Source organism: Falco cherrug, chromosome 13 (assembly GCF_023634085.1).
Source record: "Falco cherrug isolate bFalChe1 chromosome 13, bFalChe1.pri, whole genome shotgun sequence".
NCBI lineage: Eukaryota > Metazoa > Chordata > Aves > Falconiformes > Falconidae > Falco > Falco cherrug.
Window position 1 is genome coordinate 19,176,151 of NC_073709.1, and position 25,302 is coordinate 19,201,452.

A 25,302-nucleotide genomic window follows, 5' to 3' on the forward strand; every position below is an offset into this window, starting at 1 on the left:
TTTGACCCAATACGGCTACTCAGACCCCCCTTTCGATTATATGAATACCTACCTTATTTATGTTACTCAGATGAAATTTCTTGTTCCTGAAAGAGGTCCACTCTAACTCATTCTCATTTTTTCCTCATGCCTGCGGCATGTTCACCTCATGTGTTTTTAAATAAAAAACTGGTTTGCTCAAACAGTCTGTATAGTGGAAGATCCAAATTAAATTTCTGTAGCTTCTTAGAGTTAGGATATGCCAACCAATTCAACACTTCAATTGACTGGCTAATTATTCTGAATTTGATCAGTTTGTTTAGGTGCCTATCACATTGATTTACTCATGTACCTGACCAGACTATTAGGAGGCTAAAAACATCTTTGAATGTAAAGTAATTCAACATTCCCTATCTGGAAGGCCACAGAAGCAGACAGATACAGCTAAGACTCCCTCCCTGAACCTTAAGTACCACATTTATAGCATGGATGGACAATGCATCAGACTCATACCTCTTCAAAAGACTGGTCTCTTTCCAAGTTTCGCAGTCCTTCAGCAAGGATAAAAACTCTCCTTAACAGACATCAGTTACACCATTAGGAGAAAACATGATATAGATTGATGTATTTGGAGACCAGAGATGCTTACTGTTTGTAAGATGATAGTTAAGTTCTTCAAATGCTTTTAAGGTTGCAAAATATACCTAGAAAATCAAGATGTTATGTAGCTGTTTAACTGGTAAAATCTTTGTGACAAAGCTCATGCTAACATTGTGAACACACAAGATTTGGAATACGCTCATAGGCACCGAATACACTCAGTGACTTTGAGAAGACTCAGCGCGAAGGAAGAAAAATGGAGGTTTATGCAAAAGCTGCAATTTGAACAGAAGACACTCTTCAAATAAATTTTAATGTCTCTTTTTTTTTGTTTGTTTTGGTTTTGTTTGTTTTTTTAAGCTAGTTAGTAGATCTACTAGCTAGGTATACTGACTGGAGGTTGTTAACTGGAATTACTGCCAGAGTGTGCTGATAGCTGATCTACTGAAACAGAAATTAAGACTTTTAGACCATGAAAATGGGAAGTATTTAAGGTGCAAATTGAAACACAATGAAATATTGGAATATTTCAGACAATGTCACACTGACAGATTTAAGTTAAATAAATAACTTAATAAGCTCTATGATGCTAAGTAATTAAACTTATACATCCTATTAATCCCTCTAATCAATCCAATTAAAGACTAAAGTAGCCTCATGTGTTTGTACACAAAGCACCCTACTGAAGTGAGTTTTAACAATGCAGCTAAGCAGAACGCTGGGATCAGGCAGAACTCAGTGACCATTATGTAGCTGGTAAGCAGAAAAAGTCTGTAAACTCACCTGCTTGGTATTTTTGAGGTAAATGTTACATTGCCAAAGATAAACACTGTTCATGCACTGTTACCTGTGTTTCTCTTGCAGTGTTTAGTGCTTCACAGATGAGGTGCTTGTTAGCAAATCCTTCCTTTGCAAAAAGCCCACTCCTAAAAGACAAGCTCACAGTATTTCGTACAACGTAACAGGAAAAATATTCATCCTTCATCTTTCTTTCTTCCTCATTAGGAAATACTCAGGAAAACTTTGGGGAAAAAAATAAGATTTAACATCATTGTATTTATTAGGTTCCAAAACAATACACATTCACATCCTTTTGAATACAGTACATTTGGCACAGTAATAATGTTTACGATGAAATAACACTAATGAATGGCAAGAGATTCAAATTACATCCATAAGAAAAAAAGTTCTGTACAAATAAATCCTCACAATAAAAAAAATCTACCCCCCCAACTGAATACATGTTATATTTAGCCAGAACTATTCTGCACATAATTTAAAAAGAGGTAATTTGTAAGCCTTTTTTTTTGAGACAATTATTTTTCACCCTATGGAGAAAAATGTGTTTCCATTTTTTAATAAAGTCTATTTGGGAGGAAAAACAAGAAACAATGGATTCTTTATAATTATTATTATTATTAATAATCTTTTTGGCATTTTGCACTCATTTTACAAAGAAGGAACAAGAAAGATTTTACAGAACAGGCAGAAATGTAACAGAATGTCCATTTTTAAGACTTATCTTTAAAAAATGTTCAAGGTAACAGACAAACCTTCTGATGTAAACCCAATGCAGAGGATCTAGCTATTTATACTGAAGAAATATCTGCCCATGCAAAATTTTTTATCTCCTTCACTTTTCTCTTAGCATCCTACCAAACATTGCAGGTGCTGAGGCCTCTTGAAATACCAATGTTTGCTAATTATCTTCATGTTAGAAATGGGAATACAGACTACATGGCTTGCTTACAAAAGCTTTATGGGATGCTTTTATTCCTTCAAAAGAAATGCTAAAGAGTTTTGTGTAAAGGCCCCTTGTTGTATAAACAGTAGTGCACTATCCGGCAACACGTCTTCCTACCCCGTCTACTCACCTATGGAAAAGAACGCTTTAGCATTGTGATCAGTTCTTGCCTGGATGTCAAAAGCTAACTGTGATGAGAAATAAACAGAGCCAGTGGTGAGACACAAATTGATGGGCAGTTCTACAATATATTTCTAAAAGAGAAAGAAATTTAAACATTGAGATGATGCAATCATTAAGATCATTCTGTGCTGGTACTCAGCTCCAGAAACTAGTCTTTTCCCAGTACAAAAGTTTACTGAAGATAAATTAAATTAAACTAAAGGCTTGATCCATTATTACACCTGTAGGCCAGACAACACATTAATTGATATATCATAAGATTTAATATTTTGAAATCATCATAAGAATATATATAATAATTACACCTGAGTTTTAAAAACAAAACAAAATGGAACTGAATGTTGTCATCAGTAACAGGCTATGAGCAGCCAGACGCAAAACCGACACAGACTAACTCATTTGCTTGAGACCGAGATTATCTCTTAAAGCCAATGATTCACACTTTGTCCGCCACGATTTGTAACATTCCTTTCTCTTTGTGAGCTCTATCATGTCATAATAGAGTTGAAGAGAACTATACAAGAGATTTAGTATAGCTTAATATATGTCTACATCTTTTATAACAAAAACCTCATCTCTCTGACAGTAACTTGAACCAATACACATACAAGAGTATTGCACATGGACATTATTATAATTATTCTTTCATAGACTAACATTTTAATAGTATGCCTGAACATGCAGCAGTTGATACCTCTATATTCAATGAATTCCACAGGCCTTGCAGCAAACACTATATACAAAATCTCACCTGTACAAAAGGCAAAAAAGCTTCTTTAGTGCCACTTTGCCAATCACAAGTATATATATTTTTGTGCAGCTGGAAATCCATGTGCAACAATTAAAATGGATTCCAATGACCGCTCACTCAGTCCAGTAAAATATATAATAAAATGACCTCAGCGATACATGTACACAAAAAAACCCCCCAAAAAAACCCCAAACCAAAAAACCCCAACCAAAAAACAACCCCAAAAAACAAACCACAGGGTACTCCTGGAAATATAAGTACATAACACTGTTAGCGTATCTACAGGAGGTAACTTCACATTAGTAATATTGTCCACATGAGTTACCATTTCAATTCATACACAAAAAAATTCAATTTACAACTTCCAACAATGTCAGTTTGTGAATACTTGATCTTCAGTTTTTTAACACACTTCCACATAATGCATGTGTAGCCTTATTTTGTGTTTTCTAAAAGCAGATTTCTTTTTAGATTTTAAACATAAAAAACAATAAACACAGTAGTATTATGGTTTTGTAAAAGTGTGCAAAAGTAACACACTGCTGAGAAAATAAATATAAATAAGAAATCATTTATCAACTTAGCTACAATAGAAAAGGCAAATTTATAATGTTTATAATTAATTTTTAATGTAAAATTAACTGTAAACATTTGCAAGCTTGCCATCACATTAATCGTTCCTTTAAATAGATAGTCAATTTGGTAACATGGATAGTACACCCAATTGCCTGAAAAATTGTGAAATGCCTATATATAGCTGTGTTAAAGTACTACAGGCTTTTTATTCTTTAGCCCTTTAATAACTATCCATGTAATATCTATTTCTTGCTTTAAATCAAACAGTTATCTTTGTGACTCTTCTTATTCCTAAGAGTTTTCCATAAATTGTATGAGGAACTTCATCAAAAGCCTTAACTGATGTGCTGCTTTTTCTGGCCAGCTTTATTTTAAGTTTGTATCTCACCACAATAAACTGGTAATTGCAAATTACACCTCCACACAGGCAGATCTCTTTGCTTTTGCCACAGGGCAACACATGACTTTTTTGTTCCGCATCTGAGTACAGATCTCACCATAACCACCAGTGCAGAAGAAACAGTCCTCACCTTCTTAGTTTAAATATGTATGACAATTACAGAATGTGATCTGCTACATTGCTTTTAACAGCACGGCTTAATTTTCCATGGAAAAGATGCGATTTTGTCCTCTAGGGAGATCTTAGGAATTAAAGAAAAGTTGCAAATATACGGCAGTGTGTTACATCTACAATTTCTGATACAAAATTGTTTTGCATTGCTTTGTGAGACAGAAATTAAGAGTGCTTTCAGATCAGAAGATTAAAGGAAAAAACAATAAATATATACTTTAACTGGGGATATGGGCTCGGGGTAAGAGAAGTAGTTTTTTATCTATGAGTCTCAGTAATTTCACCTCTTCAGGATCACTTCTTGCAGAATCAGTCATCTGTCAGCCTAATGTTGTCTATGGCAGTAGCTCTTCTCCAAAATAAGAGAACCCTTTAAATTCTTCTTGATTGATTTGTTTTATAATTGTCTCATCCACTAGTGTTAGTACTGGTTCTTCTCGTGTAAAGTCTTGATCAAAGTTATTTACATCCCTTTTGGTTTTCTGAGAAGAAAAATACAAATAAGGTGAATGGCAAAACAGCACAGTAAAATACAAGGTGCTCTCCCTCCTCTCCATCCCCCCAAAGAGCAGAATTTTCTGGAATGATCAAAATAAAAGAGGAGCTACTTCACACAAAGAATAACACATATGAGAGAAGCTACAGGAGCAACTACTATAAATGAGTTCAGGAGAGGCCACAGAAGCAGTACTATAAATGAGTTCCCAGAGACTCACGGGTCTCTGACAGGCGAAGGAATAGCAGTATGATGATAAAGCAGGAAGCTGAGATCAGGACTAGTTTAAAGAAGGCTTTGGCATAGTAGGTGGTACGGCTGTATCCTCTTAGATTTGAACATAATGATATCTCATTTCAGAGGCACAGAGTGAACGGATTTAATTGATTTCCCCACAATATAGCCTACTGTTTCAACTCTAAGTTAACTGTTTATATCTGGCTACACACAACTTTAAAATCAGATGTAGACCTCACAACAGCTCTCAGACCATACCCCTTGAGTTCCACATTGGCAACTCAGCAACTGAATGTCATTCGGAGCACCACGGCCAAGTGTGAAATTCTGGCTCCAGGGCAATCCACCTCAGAACTCTTCTTTATTTCAATGGCATCAGGATTTCCCCATTGAAGTCTAAAGCACTTCACTACTTTAGTGAAGTTGGGCCAACAGAGTGCAACTGTACATGTGCTGGTTGGGATAAAACCTATTAACTAGAGACAACCTTGGGGAGGCTGGCTTGTTGTCCTCGTGGTGCTCATGATGGTGACTACCTGTGACTGCTTACATGAAAAAAAAAAAAATAAGGCTACAGGGAAAAACATTCCCCATGGTCATTTCCTTGAGACCTGCACTGTTTGTTTCCCATGTTATAGCAGCACATTTCAGGCATGTACAGGTTCAGGGAACTGGAACAGCCATTTTCCTTTACACTGTCTCTCTTCTCTGTTTCATTAAATCTAATAGTTACCTGAGTGATACTTAATGGAGGCAACACTGACACATTGAAAACTAGCTTTGTGTCCATCCTGCATGTGTCTGAAACTAAGATGATACCAGAAATAGAACAGCTATTTGACTTACAAAGTAAAACTATAAACTCATAAAATGATACATCATAAAGTACACTAAAGTATTTCAAATGGAATATATATCTTCTGTCAATGTAGGTAAATTTTCCTATAAAATATATATATATAAATATATTTCTTTATCAGCTCTACTGAGGCACTAAACCAAATAGTTTTCTTTCTCAGAACTGTAAAAAGGTCATCAACATTCACCTACATTGTTTGGAAGAATTTTATAGATATAGGGAAAGAAAGTTCTATATAAATGCAAGAGACTGTGACTTGTAGATCAAGTACTTTCTAAGTGCACACAACCAAAAATCCACATCTTCTGTCTACAAGATTCCATTAAAAGGAAAGGAATATGGACTTAAACACACATACATATATATATATATTGTTTACATGTGTGATTTCGTACATAAAGACTGGACATAAAGTGTATGTGACCCATATACTGCGAACTACACTAAGCATGAAGGACGTAGGCTTTGGGCTTTATGTTTTTTCCCAGTCATTTGGGCAAATACTGCAAAATAAGAATGAAATTCCATGTGAATTTTTAAATGCATTACATTGCAACTACATCTATGTTATTCTGGTTCCCCCATGTCCTACTGTAGTATTTTCACATACTTGTACAACGAATTTGCTACAGGAATAGTCACTAAAGTAGAAGGAGGTAAGTGAATATTTGTAGAAAGTAGAATTCAAACTGTAGTTATGTGCAAGAGAAACGTGACTACACTTACACTTTAATCACTAGCTATGCAGGACAAATAAGCTCTGGACTAGCTGATAACAAATACATTATATATTATTTTCAGGTTTTCATACTGAATGTATTTGTGAAAAGTGTTACTTCCTTGCTGAAGCTAAAAGAATAAGATGACAAAGCTTATCAGGCGCAATTAATTACCAATAGCTACTTTTTCCAGAAAACCATCACTAGGATTTGTGAAGGTGTTAGGAGAAAAAGAGTGCAGATGAGTACATCTGAAAAACTGTCCCAACATTGGTGTACCTAAATCCTATCGATTAAAAATAATTGTACTTCCAGCACAACTTTGAGTCCCCAACACTACTGGAACAACAACCAGAGGTATTTGCTTAGATTTAAAAGCCTAGCACTTCTTAAAATATGCCTTCAAGACCGAAAAAGGAAATAGAAGTTTTTACTTTCTCACATTTGTAAGCAATTCCATGTCTTTTTGGCAGCATAGATGTAAATCACCAAATTTATTAACATGACAAGTATGGAGCAATCTAAGATTGCAACTATATACTCGCAAGCCTCACTCAACTGAGTGAGATTAAATAAATCACAGGGAACAAAAGCAAGTGGATGAAGGCATACAACACAAAAGGTAGAGTTCATAACAAGTGCTTCTTTCCAACAGGAAGATTTATTTGAGAAACTCTCCTTTGGAACTTAGGCATTTTCTTCCAGAAGCTATGACTATTTTGCAAGGACTCATCTGCTAAGACAAAACAGGTCTGGTCACATTTCTGCTACTATTGCTATTTTAATGTACATGCACTGTGAATACTCTGCAGGCCAACAGCACAAATCAATATATAGTTGTAGCATGAGGGTTCAGGATGAAGGAATGAAGGGTTGTGGCTGTTTCCTAGCACAGAAGCTGAGAAAAGAAGGAAGATCTGCAAGGTAAGGATAGTATATGAAGGAAACAGTGTGCAGCTATTACCCGACTTTGAACATTAAAAAAATCGAAGAAAACAAGAAAAATATTTTGATTGGCTGGAAAATGCATTATAAAAAATGTAGTAATTAAAAAATGGGTGGGATTCTGTTTATTTAGCCTGCAGCTCCTGAGACTTTGGGACACTATTTTTAACTTTTTGAACTTTTTTCCAAGTAAGGCTTTTCAATTTCAGATGACTGGAGAAACTAGGATTATTAGGAAAAAAACAGAACTCCAAAACCACAGCTGTCCACTCAAACACACAGAAATTTGATTAGGTTTCAGATGCTACTTTTTTTTTCTCCCTAGACTACCCAAACACGTTGTGTTCACCATGCATTAATGCTACACAAGATCAGGGTCACAGCAGTTACCCAAGAGCTTCCAACATTAAGTGCTAAATTCCACACCACGCAGACTGCTCTACTGCAGGCAGCACGCAGGCAGTCCGGCTCCATCTGCCAGAGCAGCAGCAGTGCCATGGCACTTGGAATGACTAAGAAGTACATGACTCCAGTTCTAAACCTCAGCTGAAAAATGGCTTCTCCACCAGCACAGTATCTCTGATAGTGACAAGAAATAGTGACTCAGTACCTCTTGTGCAGGAAATGTTCTGGCTAGTTGATCTTTTTTTCTAGCACTGTGAATGCTCCACAGGCGCCCCATCTGGGCATTACCCTAGCGTGCCCTGCTTATCCTGGGAGATGTGGACTTGCTTCATGTGGGTGATACGATCCGATTTGATGTAACACTTATGTTACAGAAGTAGAACTCCTTGAATTAATAAATATCAATATGACCTATTACCCATCAAGGATTACAATTCTTAAATCAAGGTCATGTTTTGTTCATTTTGTTCTATTTAAAGATTACCGCTTCTGTTTGAAAAGCTAAAGATATTGGAAAATTTTTAAAAGACTCTCTCTTCATAAAACACCACTTAATCAGCTTTCCTAATTGGCCTGTTCAACTTTGGACATGGGGATGTTGTTTCATGAGTCAAAATGCTTTTCTTCTTGAATATCTTCATATAGTTACTAAAAGATTAAAAGAAGCTTTGTATGCTATTAATAAGCACATGCTAAACAGTGGTTTTCTGAACTGGTTTTATTTTCACTACCATTTCAATAAAAAAATTAATTTTCTACCTGCAGTCACAGATGCATGCTTAAAAAACCTCTCAAAAACATGCTTAATAAGGTTTCCAGTGTGTCAGGGATCACCACCAACCTTGACTGTTAATGATTAATAGATGAGACTATATGAATTGCAACAGTGAAAAAAGATATCTAAGCTGATGTTTTTATCACTGAAAATACAGTAAGAAAGTTAGAACTTGCCAGTCCTTCCATTAATCACATGAACCAAATGTGAACAACAGGAGCCTTCAGTATTGAAACAGCACAGAAATACTTGCAAGAAGGGACCTGACAAAGGGTGTTCCAAACCAGGGACCTCATCCATCACCTGGGTCATGAGGCCAAGAGGCTCAGTGGACTCTTCTGCCTAATGAGGATTAAATTAATTCTCCAGCTTGGAGGCCTTAAGAGGCATCTCTCTCTACTCCATCATTTTTTTTCATTTAATCTCCAGAAAATAACCAAAACTCTTTCAAATCTTTTGCAAGCTCAATAGGTCCACTATACCAGGCTGGATTTCTTCAGCAGGTTCAAAGGTTGCTCAGAGAAAGTGAAAGATGGAGGTGGTGGCTAGAAAATGACACTGCCACAAAAGCCTAGGTTTTGTATTTTAGTCTGATTTTCCTACAAATTCACAATAAGTGGTTTAAATATAACTATAGGAATCCTCTTTAAATCAATGAATAGATGTCTGTTTAGTTCACTAGAGAATAAGAAACTAATGCAGAACAGCCAGCCAATATAAGTAACTGAGGCCAGAAATTATCATTATGACAATGAACCAATGTACTGGAAGAAAAAAATATTGTGCTATGACATTTTCCAGTAAGTGAACCTTTTGACACAAAATAGATACAAAGCTCATCCATTATTTTCACAGTCTAAGATACTGTCAGCACAGAAATGCAGATTGGCCTTTCCGCATCACTGAATGGAGCATCTTTAACTTTACCCCACTGCAATTTTCTGTCAATAGCAATGCTTGATGCCTCTTCATATATTTTCAAGCCCACAGTGAAATCCTAGTTTGTCATTCATTTGGGGAGCTTCACTAGAGAACCCTTCCAGTGCAGCACCCAGCTGTATCAGCAGCAAATCAAACATGCAACTGGCACACTAAAACTGGGCAGGAAGCTGCTGCAGCTTCTGATGTGCAGCTACGGGGGCACGTGACAGCCGTGCAGCAGGAACGGGGGGACACAGCAAGAGTCACACCTTCTCATATGTGTTACACAGTATAACTTAATTTTATCCAGAACTTTGCTTCAGTAATAAATGATTCCTGCATTTGACACAGTATCACCAAGAAGTTGTTCTTCGATCAGGATGATCAGAGTTTAAATATTTTGTATTTACTCATCACTGATAAGATTTTTAAGAGCATTTTTTTCAAGACAAATGGAAACTCAAGGCATCAAACAAACTGGTTTGAATCGCAGTTATGTGGCTAACCTCACATTTCACTGTGCTCTCATTCACCTCTCTATTCTGATAGCAAAACCACAGCACAGGCCGCGATCACTTTGACCAATGATTGGATCTCTTTTTATAAAGGTGTAGTACAGGGGTCCTCAAACTGCAGGCTGCAGGCTGGATACAGCCCCCCAGGGTCCTCAATCCAGCCCCGGTATTTACAGACACACACACACATCCCGCTGGGGGTTGGGGGGGGAGACCAAGCAGCCGCAGATGACTGCCTGCCACTTCATCCGCGCACCGGCCCCCTGGTTACAAAGTTTGAGGACCCCTGGTGTAGTAGTTTCTAAGAAGTTGAGACCATTTGTAATGAGCACTCACTTTTGCACTCATTCTATATAGAGAGAAATTCAGTATGAACACTGTGAAAGAAACAGGCTGAGAAGCACAACACTTCAGGCCTGTCTTTCTGTGTATCCTGGTGATGCTTCCTCACAGCATTTCATGCCCTGAGAATCTGTATCAGTATTAGAAGTATTTTCTAGATTGTCTTATTTCAGAAGATATGAAATATATGTTATCAGAATAACTTCACAAGTTTTTTTTTTTTTCATAATGTTAATTGTTCTATTCACGCATGGAAGAGTTACAACAGATCCACCATGAGCTGCAGTATATTCAGCTGAAGGTTATAATAATAAAAAGGGTTTTGACTCCAAGTAGTTTTTACAAGTATACCAACATTCATTACTTCCAAGCAGAGGGTGAGATTTTGTGCTCCTACGTTATGCTTTAATTAAATGTAAAGGACACCTATTTAAGAGGAAGAAGTGGGAAAAAAAAACCAACCCAAACCACCCAATACAGATGTTAGTAGTGGAACAATAGTTGAAAAGCATGCCAACCTATGCAGTCCACCATTTAATCTGTTATGGAAATACATAGATAGTTAACAAACAACAAGCTAATTCAGAGGACTATGAATTTTAAAAGGGATCACTCGTGATCCAGTAAACTGAAATCACCTGTATACTGAAACAGCATGTACCTTTCCTACAAATATGAAATGGGTCAAGTAGGAAAGAGGAATAACCTAAACAATTAGGGGGTACAAACAATTATGTGACTACATGGCCAGGACGGCAGCCTCAGTGTTTCACTTTTGCACAACTTTTTTCCTATCCTACACTCCAAACCCACCACAACAAAACAAACAGCAAGGCAAACAAAACCAAAGCTCTGCAGGTTCACTGACAACCACCCCATGTTTGCAGTCTGGGCAACGAACCTCACCTAGAAGAAGTCACTGTAAAAGCATTGTGCCCTATGGCCCTACTTGGGTGTGGTTTTAGCATGAGTAAGTACCCAGCACTAAAGTTATATATAACCAGACCTGCTTTGTTCATCACCCGATTGCTAAAGCACAAGTCATCTCTGTGCATAACATCAATGGAGACAGATTTCACAGGAACTTCAGGGGAGGTCAGCACTACAGCTTCCCACCTGTGGTTAGTCTTTACTCCCAAGATCCATCTTGTCCGCCTTATCAGGGCTTGCTTCCATTAGAACTTAATCATAACATAGCCACTGCACATAAGCTATGCTATGGTAGAATATGTGCATTTTCTAGAGTGAAAAAAATTGGAGGGGAAGAGTGCTAACTTCTGAATTTCTACACTATGCTATTCCCGTATGGTAGGTTTCTTTGAGAGTTTAACTACACGGGAAACAATTTTATATTTCTTCTTGGGGTGGGGAAGAAATACAAGGAGAGAAAGCAACGGAACAATCACATGAAAAGATACACTTCATCTGCACAATGCAATTTCTACTGCAAGTTTTATGATCCACACTGCTGTGCAGATTTTATATGTGTGCCTCTCTAATTTACATTATATTGGCAAGCCTCCACTAACATCCTCAGCTGCTCTAAGGTCATGATCACCAACGTCACCTCCCCGCTTACATCCTGGCACACATCCAAGATTAGTCCATCTTCAGTTTTGTTCTCCTGATATTGCATTGTAACCATTGTTGTTACAGCAGAGTAACAGTGGTCAGGATTGGTGCAGCTGTGACATGCAAAATGAGCTGCTGGTGAATCCTACAATACGTGTGTAGAAGCCTTTTTGTCTTCCTGATCACTAGCGCTTCAGTGCAGAGGACTGGCTACACCCAGAAAGCAGAGCTGACTTGCAAAGAAGAGAAAGAAGTGATGCAAAAGAGTTGGTAAGTCGAGGGGCACATGTCCCTAAAATTCCAGTGGCTTCCAGGAGACGTCCCATAAATTACTAAAAAAATTACAGAAATACAGATAGTCTAGCAGTGCACTGAGATACTTGTCCACATTTATACTGTAAAAGATGCATAGGTTTATTTTGCTTTACATTCTTTAAGCAATCACACACATACAAAAAAGGAATAAATTATGGAGACTCTGATGCTAGTGAATAGGTGAATGATGTAATGAAATATTGCAAGATCTCTGCCATGTATCCTGAATAAATACTGACCGACTGACTTTCCAAAATTTTATTCTGCCTATGGTCACTTACTCCACTTAATTACAGAAAAATAACACATTATGGAAACCTTCCTGAATATGTTACGACATTATAAATATATAGCAATATCTTGTGATTCTGAGCCCCTCCTCTGTTGAGGAGGCATGGACATGTGCATTGTGACACTGGATGCAAAGAAACGCCACAGCATGAAAGGTAACAGCAAGCTCGTACAGTGGGAGCATCGTTCCAAGACTCAGCTACACACTAGAATGGTTTGCACTATAGGCTGTAGAGCAGGAATGCTACAGAGTTTTTGGAAAGACTGCCTTCAAAACATTTTGGGAAACTCATGCTCTTTGATGATGATCTCTAGCTCATTAAGAATAAAGCTTTTAGTTTGACATGGATGATGTGCATGACAGGCTTTCATACAGAAAAATGGTATAGCAGGTCTCACCTTATACACAGAAAGCTACACACTGATGGCTTAATTCCAAGGCTACTGAATTGTTAGAGATCATGTTTTGAAGTCTGATGATTATTTTTAAGCCTTTGCCAAGACAGATTAAAATAAAGATACGTGACTTTTTAGAAAGCAGCTGAAGCTTTTTTTTAAACTAATGCACAGTCATACAAATTGTAGACTGTAAAAAAAAAAAGGGCATTGCGCAATTATACATGAATGCCTACTAGTTCTGCATCTCAGCGTATCTCCTTTCCACCTTTCCTCCAGACACTAAAACTGCTTTTTCAGAACACAGATATATTAAAAGAATGCAATAAGACATAGCAGAGTTTGTAGTGACACAGCTTTCATTCTTGGTTCTGCTACTGATCTGCTTTAAGCTTGAGCAATTTTCCCTTCACTATGTATTTAATTTTCTTCCTATTTTTGTTTTCCTATACATGGATTGTGTTCTGTCTATCATTACCTATGATCTCTTGACTGTCTTTCACTTATATGGCTTTTTATACAGTGGGAACCTAGTCTTGCCAGGAACTCAAGCTGTTATTGCAGATCTGGGGACACAAATTGAATTTCTTTTTCTTCTTGTTCTTGTCAAATATAAACACAATCCTTCAGAGGGTCATAGGCAATCATGATCTTCAACTCCTTCTGTTCCATATGCCACAATTAAGCAAAGGGAATCATTGTTCTGTAGGTCCTTTGCAAACAGAAATATGGCATGCAAATCAAGGAACAAGATCTGCACTTAAGGTTTTTCATAAATATCTAGACTGAATGTTGTTGTCATCCCGCATAATTTCAGCATATGACTCCTGGAGCATGCTGTTGAGAGGACCAGTACAAGGTCTGTGCCTCCACAGTAACAAAATCCCTTGTAACAGCACAGCAGCATAACAGGAAAGCAGCAGTTAATGAAGTGCTAGGATTTCTTACCATTTAAAGACACCTTCCCTGTTCTCCTACTGAAGATAAGTGCCTACATATCATCTGCTTCAGCCCGCCATCTGATATTAGTGCATATGTCAATGGAATTGTTTTGCACTAGTATGCCGAGCTGTGAACACATACATTGACAAATCTTTGCTGCCCATTTTGCATTAACATCCTAGTAAGACACTGGTGTTAACTTTATGCTTGCATTACCATGGTGTACAGCTAATACAAAAAGTTCTGCACAAGAAATAAACCCAAAGACAAATCTGCTCTTACATTCCATGTTCACTGGACTCCAGCTGTGAATGGGACTAGTGACGGACTGCCAGCCTTTGATGAATCTTCACTTTCTTCTGATAAATTCCTCTCCACTGTCTGATAATGAGCTAGGTGTTACTGCTTCTTAAATCACCTGGTGTTTTGCCAATGGCTTCTAATGACATCAGAAACAGGCCCAACCCAGGAATATTATTTATATTAATATAAAATTAAAGTATTTCTGTTTGAATGCTTAAGAATGCACTGTAAGTAATAAGATGATTTCACTTAATGGTTTATTTTCTGAAAATTGCACTGGAGATTAAAGCAGCCAAAAAGCGAAATAGAATTTGTCTTATTCTGAGGAAGTGCTAAAGGAAAGCAGGAACATTTGGGCTGCTTATCACTCCATTCCAATGGGCACCACTTAACAATGTATGTTTAACAGATGGTTAAATGAACCTATATAATTCAGTATGAAAAGATTTTAGTGCTGTAAGACCAGAACTCCACAAAACTAAACAAATACTGCTGGATCTCCAGTACAGAATCAAAAGCAGCATAATAAAAGTTGTTTAATTTATAAATATTTGGAAATCTGCAGTGCTGGGAAGTAGCTTTAAAACTTCTGTAATTCTAGTGTTGTGGCAATCACAGCTAAAACCAGCTGCTGCAAGCACTGGTTCTGAAGAGAAAAAAAACCAAAAAACCAAGACTAACTGAATAAGCAAATTCTGGGAAAACAGAACCTTGTTGATTCAAACAAACAACACTGAAATCCCTTAAAAGTACCAGCTCAGTTACTCTTGATTCCTCTTAAGTTGTGATGCAAACTGCACATATGTTCCTCGAAAACTATATACTGACACTCAGCAAATTTAGTGGTTGTACAAAGTGCCAAGCTAGCTGAAACTTTTGAAATCAAGATCCTTTACTTAGCTGAGGGAAGAGGCAGAAGTTTTACAGACTTTTTTGCCCTGCCCAGCCACATGCTGGACCGATGGGCAAGGGCTACGTTGCAGGTAGTTACGGTAGTGTTGTTCACAACTGGGTACTGCAAGCTCAGCTAAGATCTTGAACTTCATCGTTTGCCAATAGCCAATGCTTCTCAATCAGCCGTGACCTGGCTAACACTTGAACCAGCAGCAGAAAAGTGTAACTTTTAGGAACCAGCTGACATGAAATACTCTAATTCATGATACCTTGTGGCGGGGCAGCATGCAAAGAAAAGTGTTTGACTTTAACTATTATGGCTGTTTGTAACAAAAATGCTGTCCTGAAAGTCCACATTTCATTTTTATTTAGTTTTTCTAAAGGATATATGTTAGCCATTCTGAAAAATATTCTTCCCTGTTTCTAAATTTTTTTTTTTTGTAAACCAGTATTAATCACCATGGTGTCACTCTCAGAAGAAAGCCCACTGTTTTCCTATGCCTGAAATGCCTGAAGCAAGTGGGGAATACATAATGTGCAATGTTTAACAATGGTACATGAGGGTCTGAGGTCTCAAGATCACTCTCCAGTGTTTTGTCTAAGCAGTAACACTTCATGCAAAAGCATGCAGTATAGCCCCTTGCGTGCCCATCTGCTAAATGCTCATTGCCATGCACTGATGACTGAATGGAAATATATTATGAAACTGAAGGGACACCTCAAGGTTATTAGGCCTAAAAATGGACCTACCTTGACATTTTCCCCATATTGAAGGCCTTACCTTAAAGAGGGACATTCACACTGAAGCAAACTTGAAAAGAGAGAACATTTATACAAAAAGAAATTTACTTGGCCTGTAATTTCTTATGTTCCTTTTGGTGCTACTGAATGATACTGCATTTTACAGGGCTTCTTCCCCACAGTGTAAAGGCAAAGTCATAATTCTGCACGTATGATGATACAATCCACTGTCACAAAAAGATAGAGGTGTGCCAAAAACCCCCACCAAAAGTGTGTCATGACTTCCCAACACCAGGTTAAAAATCCCTTCTTAAAAAGTAAAAAAAAAAAAAAAAAAATAAAAATCTTCGCCTGTTAGCAGTCATGTATGAAAACAAATCTGAGATTACAGAACTTATGTGTCAGGCTAATATAGTTGAAAGTTTTCTCCAGAAACGTGGTCCCTCTTTAAGGATTCCAGCCATATTTCACAGTAAGCAGACGACTGCTGCAGCAATTTAAACGCACACCTCTCTAACTGAACACATTTTTGGGAGCTGTTCAGTGAGGCACCCACCCATGAGGCAGGTGCGGCCTCTGCCCATTTGCCTGTGCAAACAAGCCAGCGGCACACTCTGTAGGTGCTGAATTGTATTTGCTATCCCAGTTTCCAAACACTGTGGGCATCCAGCTTGTCATAAGCCATCGACAAAGTGTTGCCAAAATTTTGCCAGTTTTTCATTCATTTAGGGGAGGGGGGGAGGGCGGGGAAAATTTCCAGTGCTTGCTTACTCCAGCTGTAACCCACAATCATTGGCTAGGTCTAGATTTTCATATTTGGGAATGATTTTATTTCAAACCTTTGCTGCAGCACAAAACTGAAAGAGGACACATTGCTGGCATCCTTAAGTCAAGACCTAACAAGGGAGTTTAGGTTCACAAGGAAACTGCATACAGACAATGTGGCTCAGATCGTGATAACTAAGGGGGGAGGGACTTTAATAATGGTTTATTATTATCTTAAGAGTTGCTAGAGCTGAGAGAGAGGTGCAAATTACCGTAGGAAATTTGAGACTGAGGATCAAGATGAAATCTGCTAACACTGAGGTCTGGTATACCATAGAACACTCTTCCAAGGGAAGTGCTACGCATTCAGTCAATTTAAAAGCCAGGCTGATCTTGAGCACTGGGTTTTTAACACTTCTCAGGGATATTTCTTCACTGTCACAGAACTTTGCATTAAGCATCCCCTGAGATCACCACAAAGTGGAAACTGAGGCATGAAAAGATTAGGTGATAAACCCTGGACCACACCACAAGTTTCCAGAAAATCTGGTAGAGGAACTTATGTATCTTGCAATTCTCCGGTTTCTGATTTAACTGCTAGACCAACTCTCTACCCCTGAGAAGTCAGAACTGAAGAAGGAACATACAAATATTCAGAAAACATTCTCAGTGATGTAACAGTAGGAATGGAAGAGACTACAAAACGAAGGGAGTCACAGTAGATTAAATAAATGGGCCAGCAGCAGCTGCTGCTGCTCCATACCGCAAGTTACAATTCTGCAATAGACTGTCTTGTTCATTTTGTTTCTAATGCTCTTGAAGAAAGCGAGCTTTTAAAATGGAAGACCAAGAAATTATGAATGCATAGAGGAAATTAAAATAATGTATTGTTCTGTGAAAGCTGCACGTTCACAGTACATCATCGTAATGTGATTATTTTGTTAACTTCATCTCCATAAAGCTACACTATGAATGGATTGCCACAGGCACTGATAAAGCCATTAGGGATGAAACTTTGGCTTAATTGCTAAAAAGAAATACATATGGCAAACATCTGTTTTACCAGGCTTTGTATTACCCTCTGGCTCAGAGTTCTTCAGTTTTTTCATGTTGAGGACATTTTAGTCAAAGTCTCAAATTTCCCCAACCTTGACATTTACAACAGGCTGGATGAAAATGACAAGTCTGTTTGCATGCACGTTTCAAGGGTTGACAGTAAAAACCCAGCCTGAAAGGACAGGACTGTGCTGTGGTGGGACTGCCCTTGGTGCACAGCACCTAACAGCTTCCTTCAGCTCACAGCTCTTCGCAGCACGTTGTGACCAACAGCATAAGAAACAGGAGCATGATTTTATTGTGCTGGTCTAAGTCTACAATAACTAAGAAGAAATCACTTAGAGGGATGGAACATTTCTCCTTTGAGGAAAAGCTGAGAAAGTTGGGGTTGTTCTGCCTGAAGAAGAAAAGGAGACCTTACCGTGGTCTTTCAATACTTTAAGAGGGCTTATAAGACGGGGACAAACTGTTTAGTAGGACCTGTTGTGATAGGACAAGGGTAAAGGTTTTAAACTAAAAGAGGGCAGACTCAGACTAGATATAAGGAAGAAATTTTTCTTGATGAGGGTAGGGTAGTGAAACACTGACACAGGTTGCTCAGAGAGTGGAAGATGCCCTGTGCCTGGAAACATTCAAGATCAGGCTGGACAGGACTCTAAGCAACCTTATCTAGCTGAAGGTGTCCCTGCTCATTGCAGCGGGGTTGGATTAAATGACCTTAAAAGGTCCCTTCCAACCCAAACTATGCTATGATTCTATGATTCAATCTAAATTGATGCTCACATGAGGCTACCACCGATAGTCAAATAAGCAACAAATTTTGGACAGTGATGTTCTTCCATGCCTGGCAAGTATGACTGGGTTATCATGTATCTTTATGCCACTTGTGCACACCTCTCTGAGCTTCACTGACTGATGCGAGTGGCATGTTCAGTCTGGAAAGCCTGCAGCTGGCCAGCTGTGCTTTCAGAAATGGCACACAATTTCTTGCAGGGAATCTAATAAGATATGGAGAAGACTGAGGAAAAAGCAAAATACAACAAAATATACCTTTGCTTCACTGTTTCAAATATAAGTTTTGCCAGTAAATAAGCTTCACTGTTTCAAATATAAGCTTTGCCAGTAAATAACAACTTGGCACAATATAAATTTCATCAATACACATTAAAGGTGAAGCAGCAACCTGTTTCAATTGCTGTTTTTAATGCCTATTTTATTATTTGGTATAGGACAGACAGAATCATCCCATCATGTCACTAAACAAGATCTACCACACCTACAATCATACCAATGACTTTGGTAATAAATTAATTTACTGCACCCTTGTTTTCACTTGTAACGTGGCAAATGCATTTTGAAAACTGAAATAAGCAATTCAGCTAAGCCAGGAGCATAAACATGGAAACAAAGAAAGACAGAGAGCAGAGAATCATGGAATACTATCAAGGCCTTTGTGGTCCTTGGGCAATAAATTATGTTGCAAACCACAGCCTGATCTTATGGTTACCGATTAGGGAAATTTCATTCTCCAAACAGGATCAAATTCCAGGAAGGACACATGAGACAAAATATCTCAACGTAGGAACAAAATGCCTCAAAGGGATTTGTGTCTCACAACAGTGGCTGTGGAGAAAAGATATCTGTCTGCACTAAAACTGTACTTATTTCTTGCATATTCAATTACATATTCAGTCTGCATTAAAAGCAGCAGGCAAGAAAAATATTCAGAAAACTTCAAGACAGTCTGTGAAATTAAGAATTGGGTTTGAAGAACAGTAGAAATGATCTTCAAGAGACAGTGTCAAGGTCACTGGAGCTCAGGTGCAACAAATATCCTCTTCATAGCTGTCCAAAAGTTTGCTTGGACGCACCCCAGAACGACTACTCTTTCTATAGTAGCCTAACATTTATAATAGCTCTACATGGAACAAGCCCTCAGTATACAAGCCCTCAGTATGGTAAACCATAATATATATGTGTAAATAATTTTGCCACTGAGAAGCCTCGTAATTCTGGATTTATGAAAGGAAGGGCTGGTAGAAAATATGCATCATAGGAGGTGTCCGCAGTGCATTTTCACCCTTTGTATTCTCTATTCCAAGACATTAAGCTGGAGGAGCAGCCAAAGATCCTTCACAGCAGGTTTCAGGGCCATCCAATCTGCTTCCATTGTCTGTACTTAGCACAACCTGGTGTGGCACTCCTGTCACTGCTTAGCAATCTAAACCTCAGCCATTTGTATGAGTGCTCTGCCCAGGGCACTCTTGCAAGCCTTCAGAAAGTATAGTCTGTTTTTCAAGGACCTTTTAGACTTCAGTAATTTTCATTCCAAGGCTGAAAACAGTTAGGAAAGACATTTCAGCTTCTAAAACATCACTAGATAATCAAATCATGTACAAACTAGAAGGACACTGATGGTATAGTTCTGGTATAATAAGGAATATATTTGCATCCATCCACAGTGCGAATGAGATTTTAAAAAAACACAGACCTCAAAAGTCTGGCTAATAAACAGCCATGCCGTGTTTCTTCCAAGTCCAGCTGAAAAATTCAGTCTTAAGGCTGGCAGAGCTAAGACTACATACTTGAACAACTGAGAAGCACAAGCCTTACAGCACCATGTAATATAGCTCCTCAGAAAATCTATTATGGCAGAGTAATAATAAAAGGTGACAGAAGAGGAAGAGGGCTGTGCTAAGCAAGGAACTTGCATGTTTTTGGGAGCAGTGGAGTAGTGAGGAGGAACTGAAGCAAGGTGTTTCCACACTAGCACCTCTGTGACCTCCCTTGGCAGATTATTCCATTGTCTGATGGGACCTCAGTGTTTGACGATTTTCTCTAATGACTTTACCTGTTTAGCATCAGCATTTCACATTGCCCAGAGCTCATTCGAATAGATCCTATGGATTTTTTTTTTTAAAGTCTGTATCATATAGTAATTATAAAATTTCCCCCCTTAGTCACCTTAACAGTTGGTCAGAAAATAGATGAATATTTGTGTAAATATATGCATTCTTGCATGAGCAAAATTTTGTATGTGCATGCAAAACCCAATTTGAATGCACAAATGACTATATATGCATTTTATGCTTTTTTTCCTACTTACATGTACACTCACATAACATGCAAGAATGTCTATTTTCTGACTAATAATCTGGCCTCTCTTCTCATAGGCATTTTCACAGAGCTAGGCTCCCCGAACATAAGATTAAAAATATATATTTTTAATCCCCTTTTAATATTACAAGTAACTTTTAAATAATCAACAGTCCTTTATCAATACTGAAAGGTGTTAAAAACCAGAAAACATCCCAAATGCAGGCATTAGTTGTGTTTTTTCCGTAGTTATTCCATAGCTATGGAACAGTTAAGCTTGTTAATCTGAATCAATGAATCTCAATGCTACACCCACAACTGAATTTAGAGAGAAACTCCCTATCCAGATTTTAAAGCAGACTTTATTTCACTAGTGTTCACTTTCTTCCCTCTTTCCTGTATTTTTCAAACTGAGTGCAATCTCTAGCTTGGCAAGTATACAAAACCATCTTTTCAGTATTTGAAATTTTTTGCCCTAGATTCCTTTACCATTTCTGAAGGTGCATAATTAATAATTAAATTTTATTCAGGTGATCTTCCTCTCCAGCCTACAGATATATCACACTTCACTTTCCAACTAATAAATTGTTCAGTTTTAACAGGACAAGTAAAAATTTCAGTATGATCCTGCCCAAAAATTACAAAACAACAAAATCCAAACAACTGCAAAAGTTATACAGCTGGTAGATCATAAACATAGTGTAAATATGTAAGGTATATCCTTTCTAAGTGTAGCAAAGTTATCAGTAAAAGTTGATAGGACCAGGTTACTGGGGAATACAGTTTAGCAGACTGCGAACATGAAAGTAATAGGGATGCCTGTAACAGACTACACATTACCTGAATTCACCACCATAAAAAACAAGAGTTCAGAAAAAACCCAAGCATACAGAGCTACTAAACTGCAGGAATCAAATTTGGTAGAATAAAGAAAGTTGGCATATATAATATGGAAAGAAGTAGTATGAAAATCTGATGTTACAGAAGCAGCCTGAAGAAAAATGAGAAAAGGTGTAAATAGAGATAAAATCATCCTAACAATTTTTAAAGAGCAAGCAGCTGTCTTGAAAATTATAAAAAGGACTACGTCAAAATAATCTGAAACCACTACTAAAGCTGAAATAGCCAACTAAAATACCATTAAAGAAAGCAGAAAAGGACAAAAGGAACAAAACAACAGAAATTAATAAAATAGGAATGACTTTACAATGTAACAGAAGTGAAATAATTACCAGAATGAGAAAGAAGCTGCACTGAGAAAGTATTTATATCAGCAGTGAATAAAAACATCTCACATACTAAATGCCTCCTGACTTTTAAGAAGTACCACCACAGCAGGAATACTTCGAAAAATAATAAAGGCCTCATAAAAATACGTATTGTCAAAGGGACTGTGCATCTTGACCATGAAAGGAGAACAGCCAATAAACAGACTAGACCTGAGGAATCTGGGTCTTACTAGATGCAGGCATTAAGTAAAAATTACTTTGGAATTGTGCATCCTGATTTGGTAACTGTCTTACTGATGAATACTAAGCAAAGCAACAAAAATTACTGTGAGATGAAAGGCCAAATTTGTTGAAAACAGGCAAAGAGCTACACACACGCGACTCAGCTGAACACCAACTGGGGCTGGCTGTGACCACTGGAGCGCTGTGGAACCTAACTGGAAAGCAGTTAGTTGCAGTATTAAATAGGCTTCAGACAGATACTACATGTGGTTAACTTGGGGTTTACACTTCCTGCAGCAGTGCAGAGACTTGTAGATCAGCTCAGGCACTCGGTGCAGCCTGGTCACACCTCCAGAGCAGAGCGGGGCAACAGGGTAAGGGAGCCAGCATGACCCGCTGGCTGGACCCTTTCCAGGGCAGGGGCTGGCTCAGGCATCCCTCTGCCTGTAGCTACCACATTACGTTTCCATTCTCAAAGAAATACATTAAAAACTTCCTCATACGATAACACTGTATGTTACTATTACTCCTAGAAAGACACTCATAAAGGCAAAATTTCACTTACAGCTGTCAATCTCTTTGGGCTCTTTCTGCATAGCTACAGAGGGTGAGACTTGTCCAAGAGTGGACTCTGAGAAGCTACGTCAGGCTCCAGTTCTGGACAGGCAGCCTCACTGCCACCACCTATGCAGGCAACTTGGGGACATGCATCTCACTGGACTAAAAGTAAATGCATTAAATGCAACAGACATCAATTCTGCAATAACAGAGGGGACTTTTTCACCTCTAAATTTAAGTTAGAATTCAGTGTTGAGCCCAAAGTTGTTTGGTTTTTTTGGTTTGTTTGGTTTGGGTTTGGTTTGTTTTTAAATACCTTTGTAAACTACCTAAATAAAGAAACAAATAAGTATCTTCATCGTATTTACAGGCAAATCAAACATTGTGATTAGAAATGTGCAGAGTCAAAAGACAAAAATCAAAGGATTTATCATAAAATTATTCTCTTATACTGTTCAAGCACAAAATTAACTGCACACATTCCCAGCTGAAAAGCTGACATTTGGTGAACTAAGTATTTTCATCCAGAGGAAGACAAGAATAAGTAAAGTATTTTTGTTTGGCTTTTGTAGTTTCTGCATGTGGAGCTGCTCTTTACATGTTATTGCTACTTTAAAATAGAAATACTTGATTATTACCCAGGAAAATATAAGTACACCAAATTATTTAACCACAATGGCCCAGGAAGCTATTTTTTCGAGTATCTTCAGTTAAAATATTAACCAGAAATTCTTTCCTCTGTCTTTCACTGCAAAATCTAGTGGCCATTGGCAATGCAGGACTGTAGCAGATTTCACACAGAAAATACAGTATATACTCAACTGAAATAAACTCTTCCGATCAAGGTATCTTTAGGAACACAGGAAAATAATTAAAACAGGGCCTTGAACCCTCTCATGGTTTATGTGACTGAACACGGACATCTTCCTGTGCATTAAATCTACTCCTGACACTTACCTTCACAGAAAAAACGTCGAGGCAATCTTTTCAGTGCACTTTTTATGTTACTGTTTCAATCCCCAAATGTTGCATCAGATAATCTCACACCTCAGAAAAGCCAACAACTAGATCTATCAAACCAAGTTTTCTCTGAATGTTACGCAAACTGCTACTTACAATCCGAGGTTTGAAGGGTGGCTTGATTTTCCTTTGTTCTAGAAGAACCCAGTCAATTTCCTTGAAAAACGGATGCTGCTTAATCGCGTCTTCCCCGTTTTGTGATGCCACACAGCCAAGTCGCTTATTGGGGTTTTTTGTCATGAACTACAGGGTTGGAGGAGGGAGAGGAGGAAAAAGTTAAAACATGGATGGCAGTGGCTGGAAACCATTTGCAGTCCAATTACACATTTACAATTCCTAAAACCTAGATTTTAGAGACAGCCTCCTTTCAGAAAGTTATTTTTTCTGTACGAACAACAAGGATGACCCTCTAAATTTCAGAGGTTCCAGGCAAACTAGGAGATTCAGAGACTCTGAAGTGTACGTTTCCTGCAGCAAGCTCTTTCAACTGATTGCTGAGACCTCCTAATTTCATCTGGCTGGGAGTGCTACAGGAACAGATTCTCTTTCAGCACTTCTAGTTCCAGCTTTGGCCAAAAATACTCTAGGAAAGAAAGAAAATATTCAACCCTCCACAGACATTTCCAAATAGATAGTCAGGATAGCTCTTATTTGCTCTATATTAACTATTATTTTGGGGGATAGGGCTTACATATTATGCTTACTGTTGTTTATTTCCTTTGGATATGTAGGTTGCAGAATCATACAGTTCATTCAAGCAGACACATGAAAAGCCATAACCTTCCTACTAATTTCTAGAATTTTATTCTAATACAAGCCAGAAGAGCACCTGGAGCTATGTCAATTGCCCGTGTCCTGTTTCAGGAAATACATGGAGTGATCAGTACCAGCAGAAAGCTTCCCTCATGACATAACTTGTACCTTGCCTTTCATTTTTAGCACACTGTTAGTGGCAGCAACTGGAAGCACCTGGAACTAACTGGTCTTCTCTGGTGTGGCAATTTCTAGACTTCTCACTTTCAAACTCTTACTATTCCTTTCAGCAAAAAGCTGCACAACCGGTGTAAGACATTGATATCAAACGATGGTAGCTGATAATATTTATCCTAATTTTGCGCTGTTATTTCTTCCTTTTATTAGCAATTGCTCTACTTATTCCCCAGTGCATGTCGACATAGAGACCTTGTAATTCAAATACCAACAAATGCAGTTCTTGTACACATCACACACTCATATTATAGAATTACGCCAAACTTAGCCGTACATTTATATGGAGCCATTACT

At 38.0% G+C, this 25,302-nt stretch overlaps 1 protein-coding gene across 3 annotated transcripts in view; it reads right to left on the reverse strand.

Moving 5' to 3' along the window:
• Positions 1-1,615: 1,615 nt before the first annotated feature.
• The window catches only part of PRKCE (protein kinase C epsilon), a 294,070-nt gene continuing 270,383 nt past the window's right edge, over positions 1,616-25,302 (reverse strand). For all 3 annotated transcript variants that reach the window (XM_005436291.3, XM_027801204.2, XM_027801203.1), the window contains 2 exons: positions 24,115-24,261; positions 1,616-4,886 (listed from right to left, as the gene is read on the reverse strand). In XM_005436291.3, coding sequence (XP_005436348.1) covers positions 4,740-4,886; positions 24,115-24,261 — 294 coding nt within the window. In that variant the 3' untranslated portion in view covers positions 1,616-4,739. The remainder of the gene's footprint in view (positions 4,887-24,114; positions 24,262-25,302) is intronic.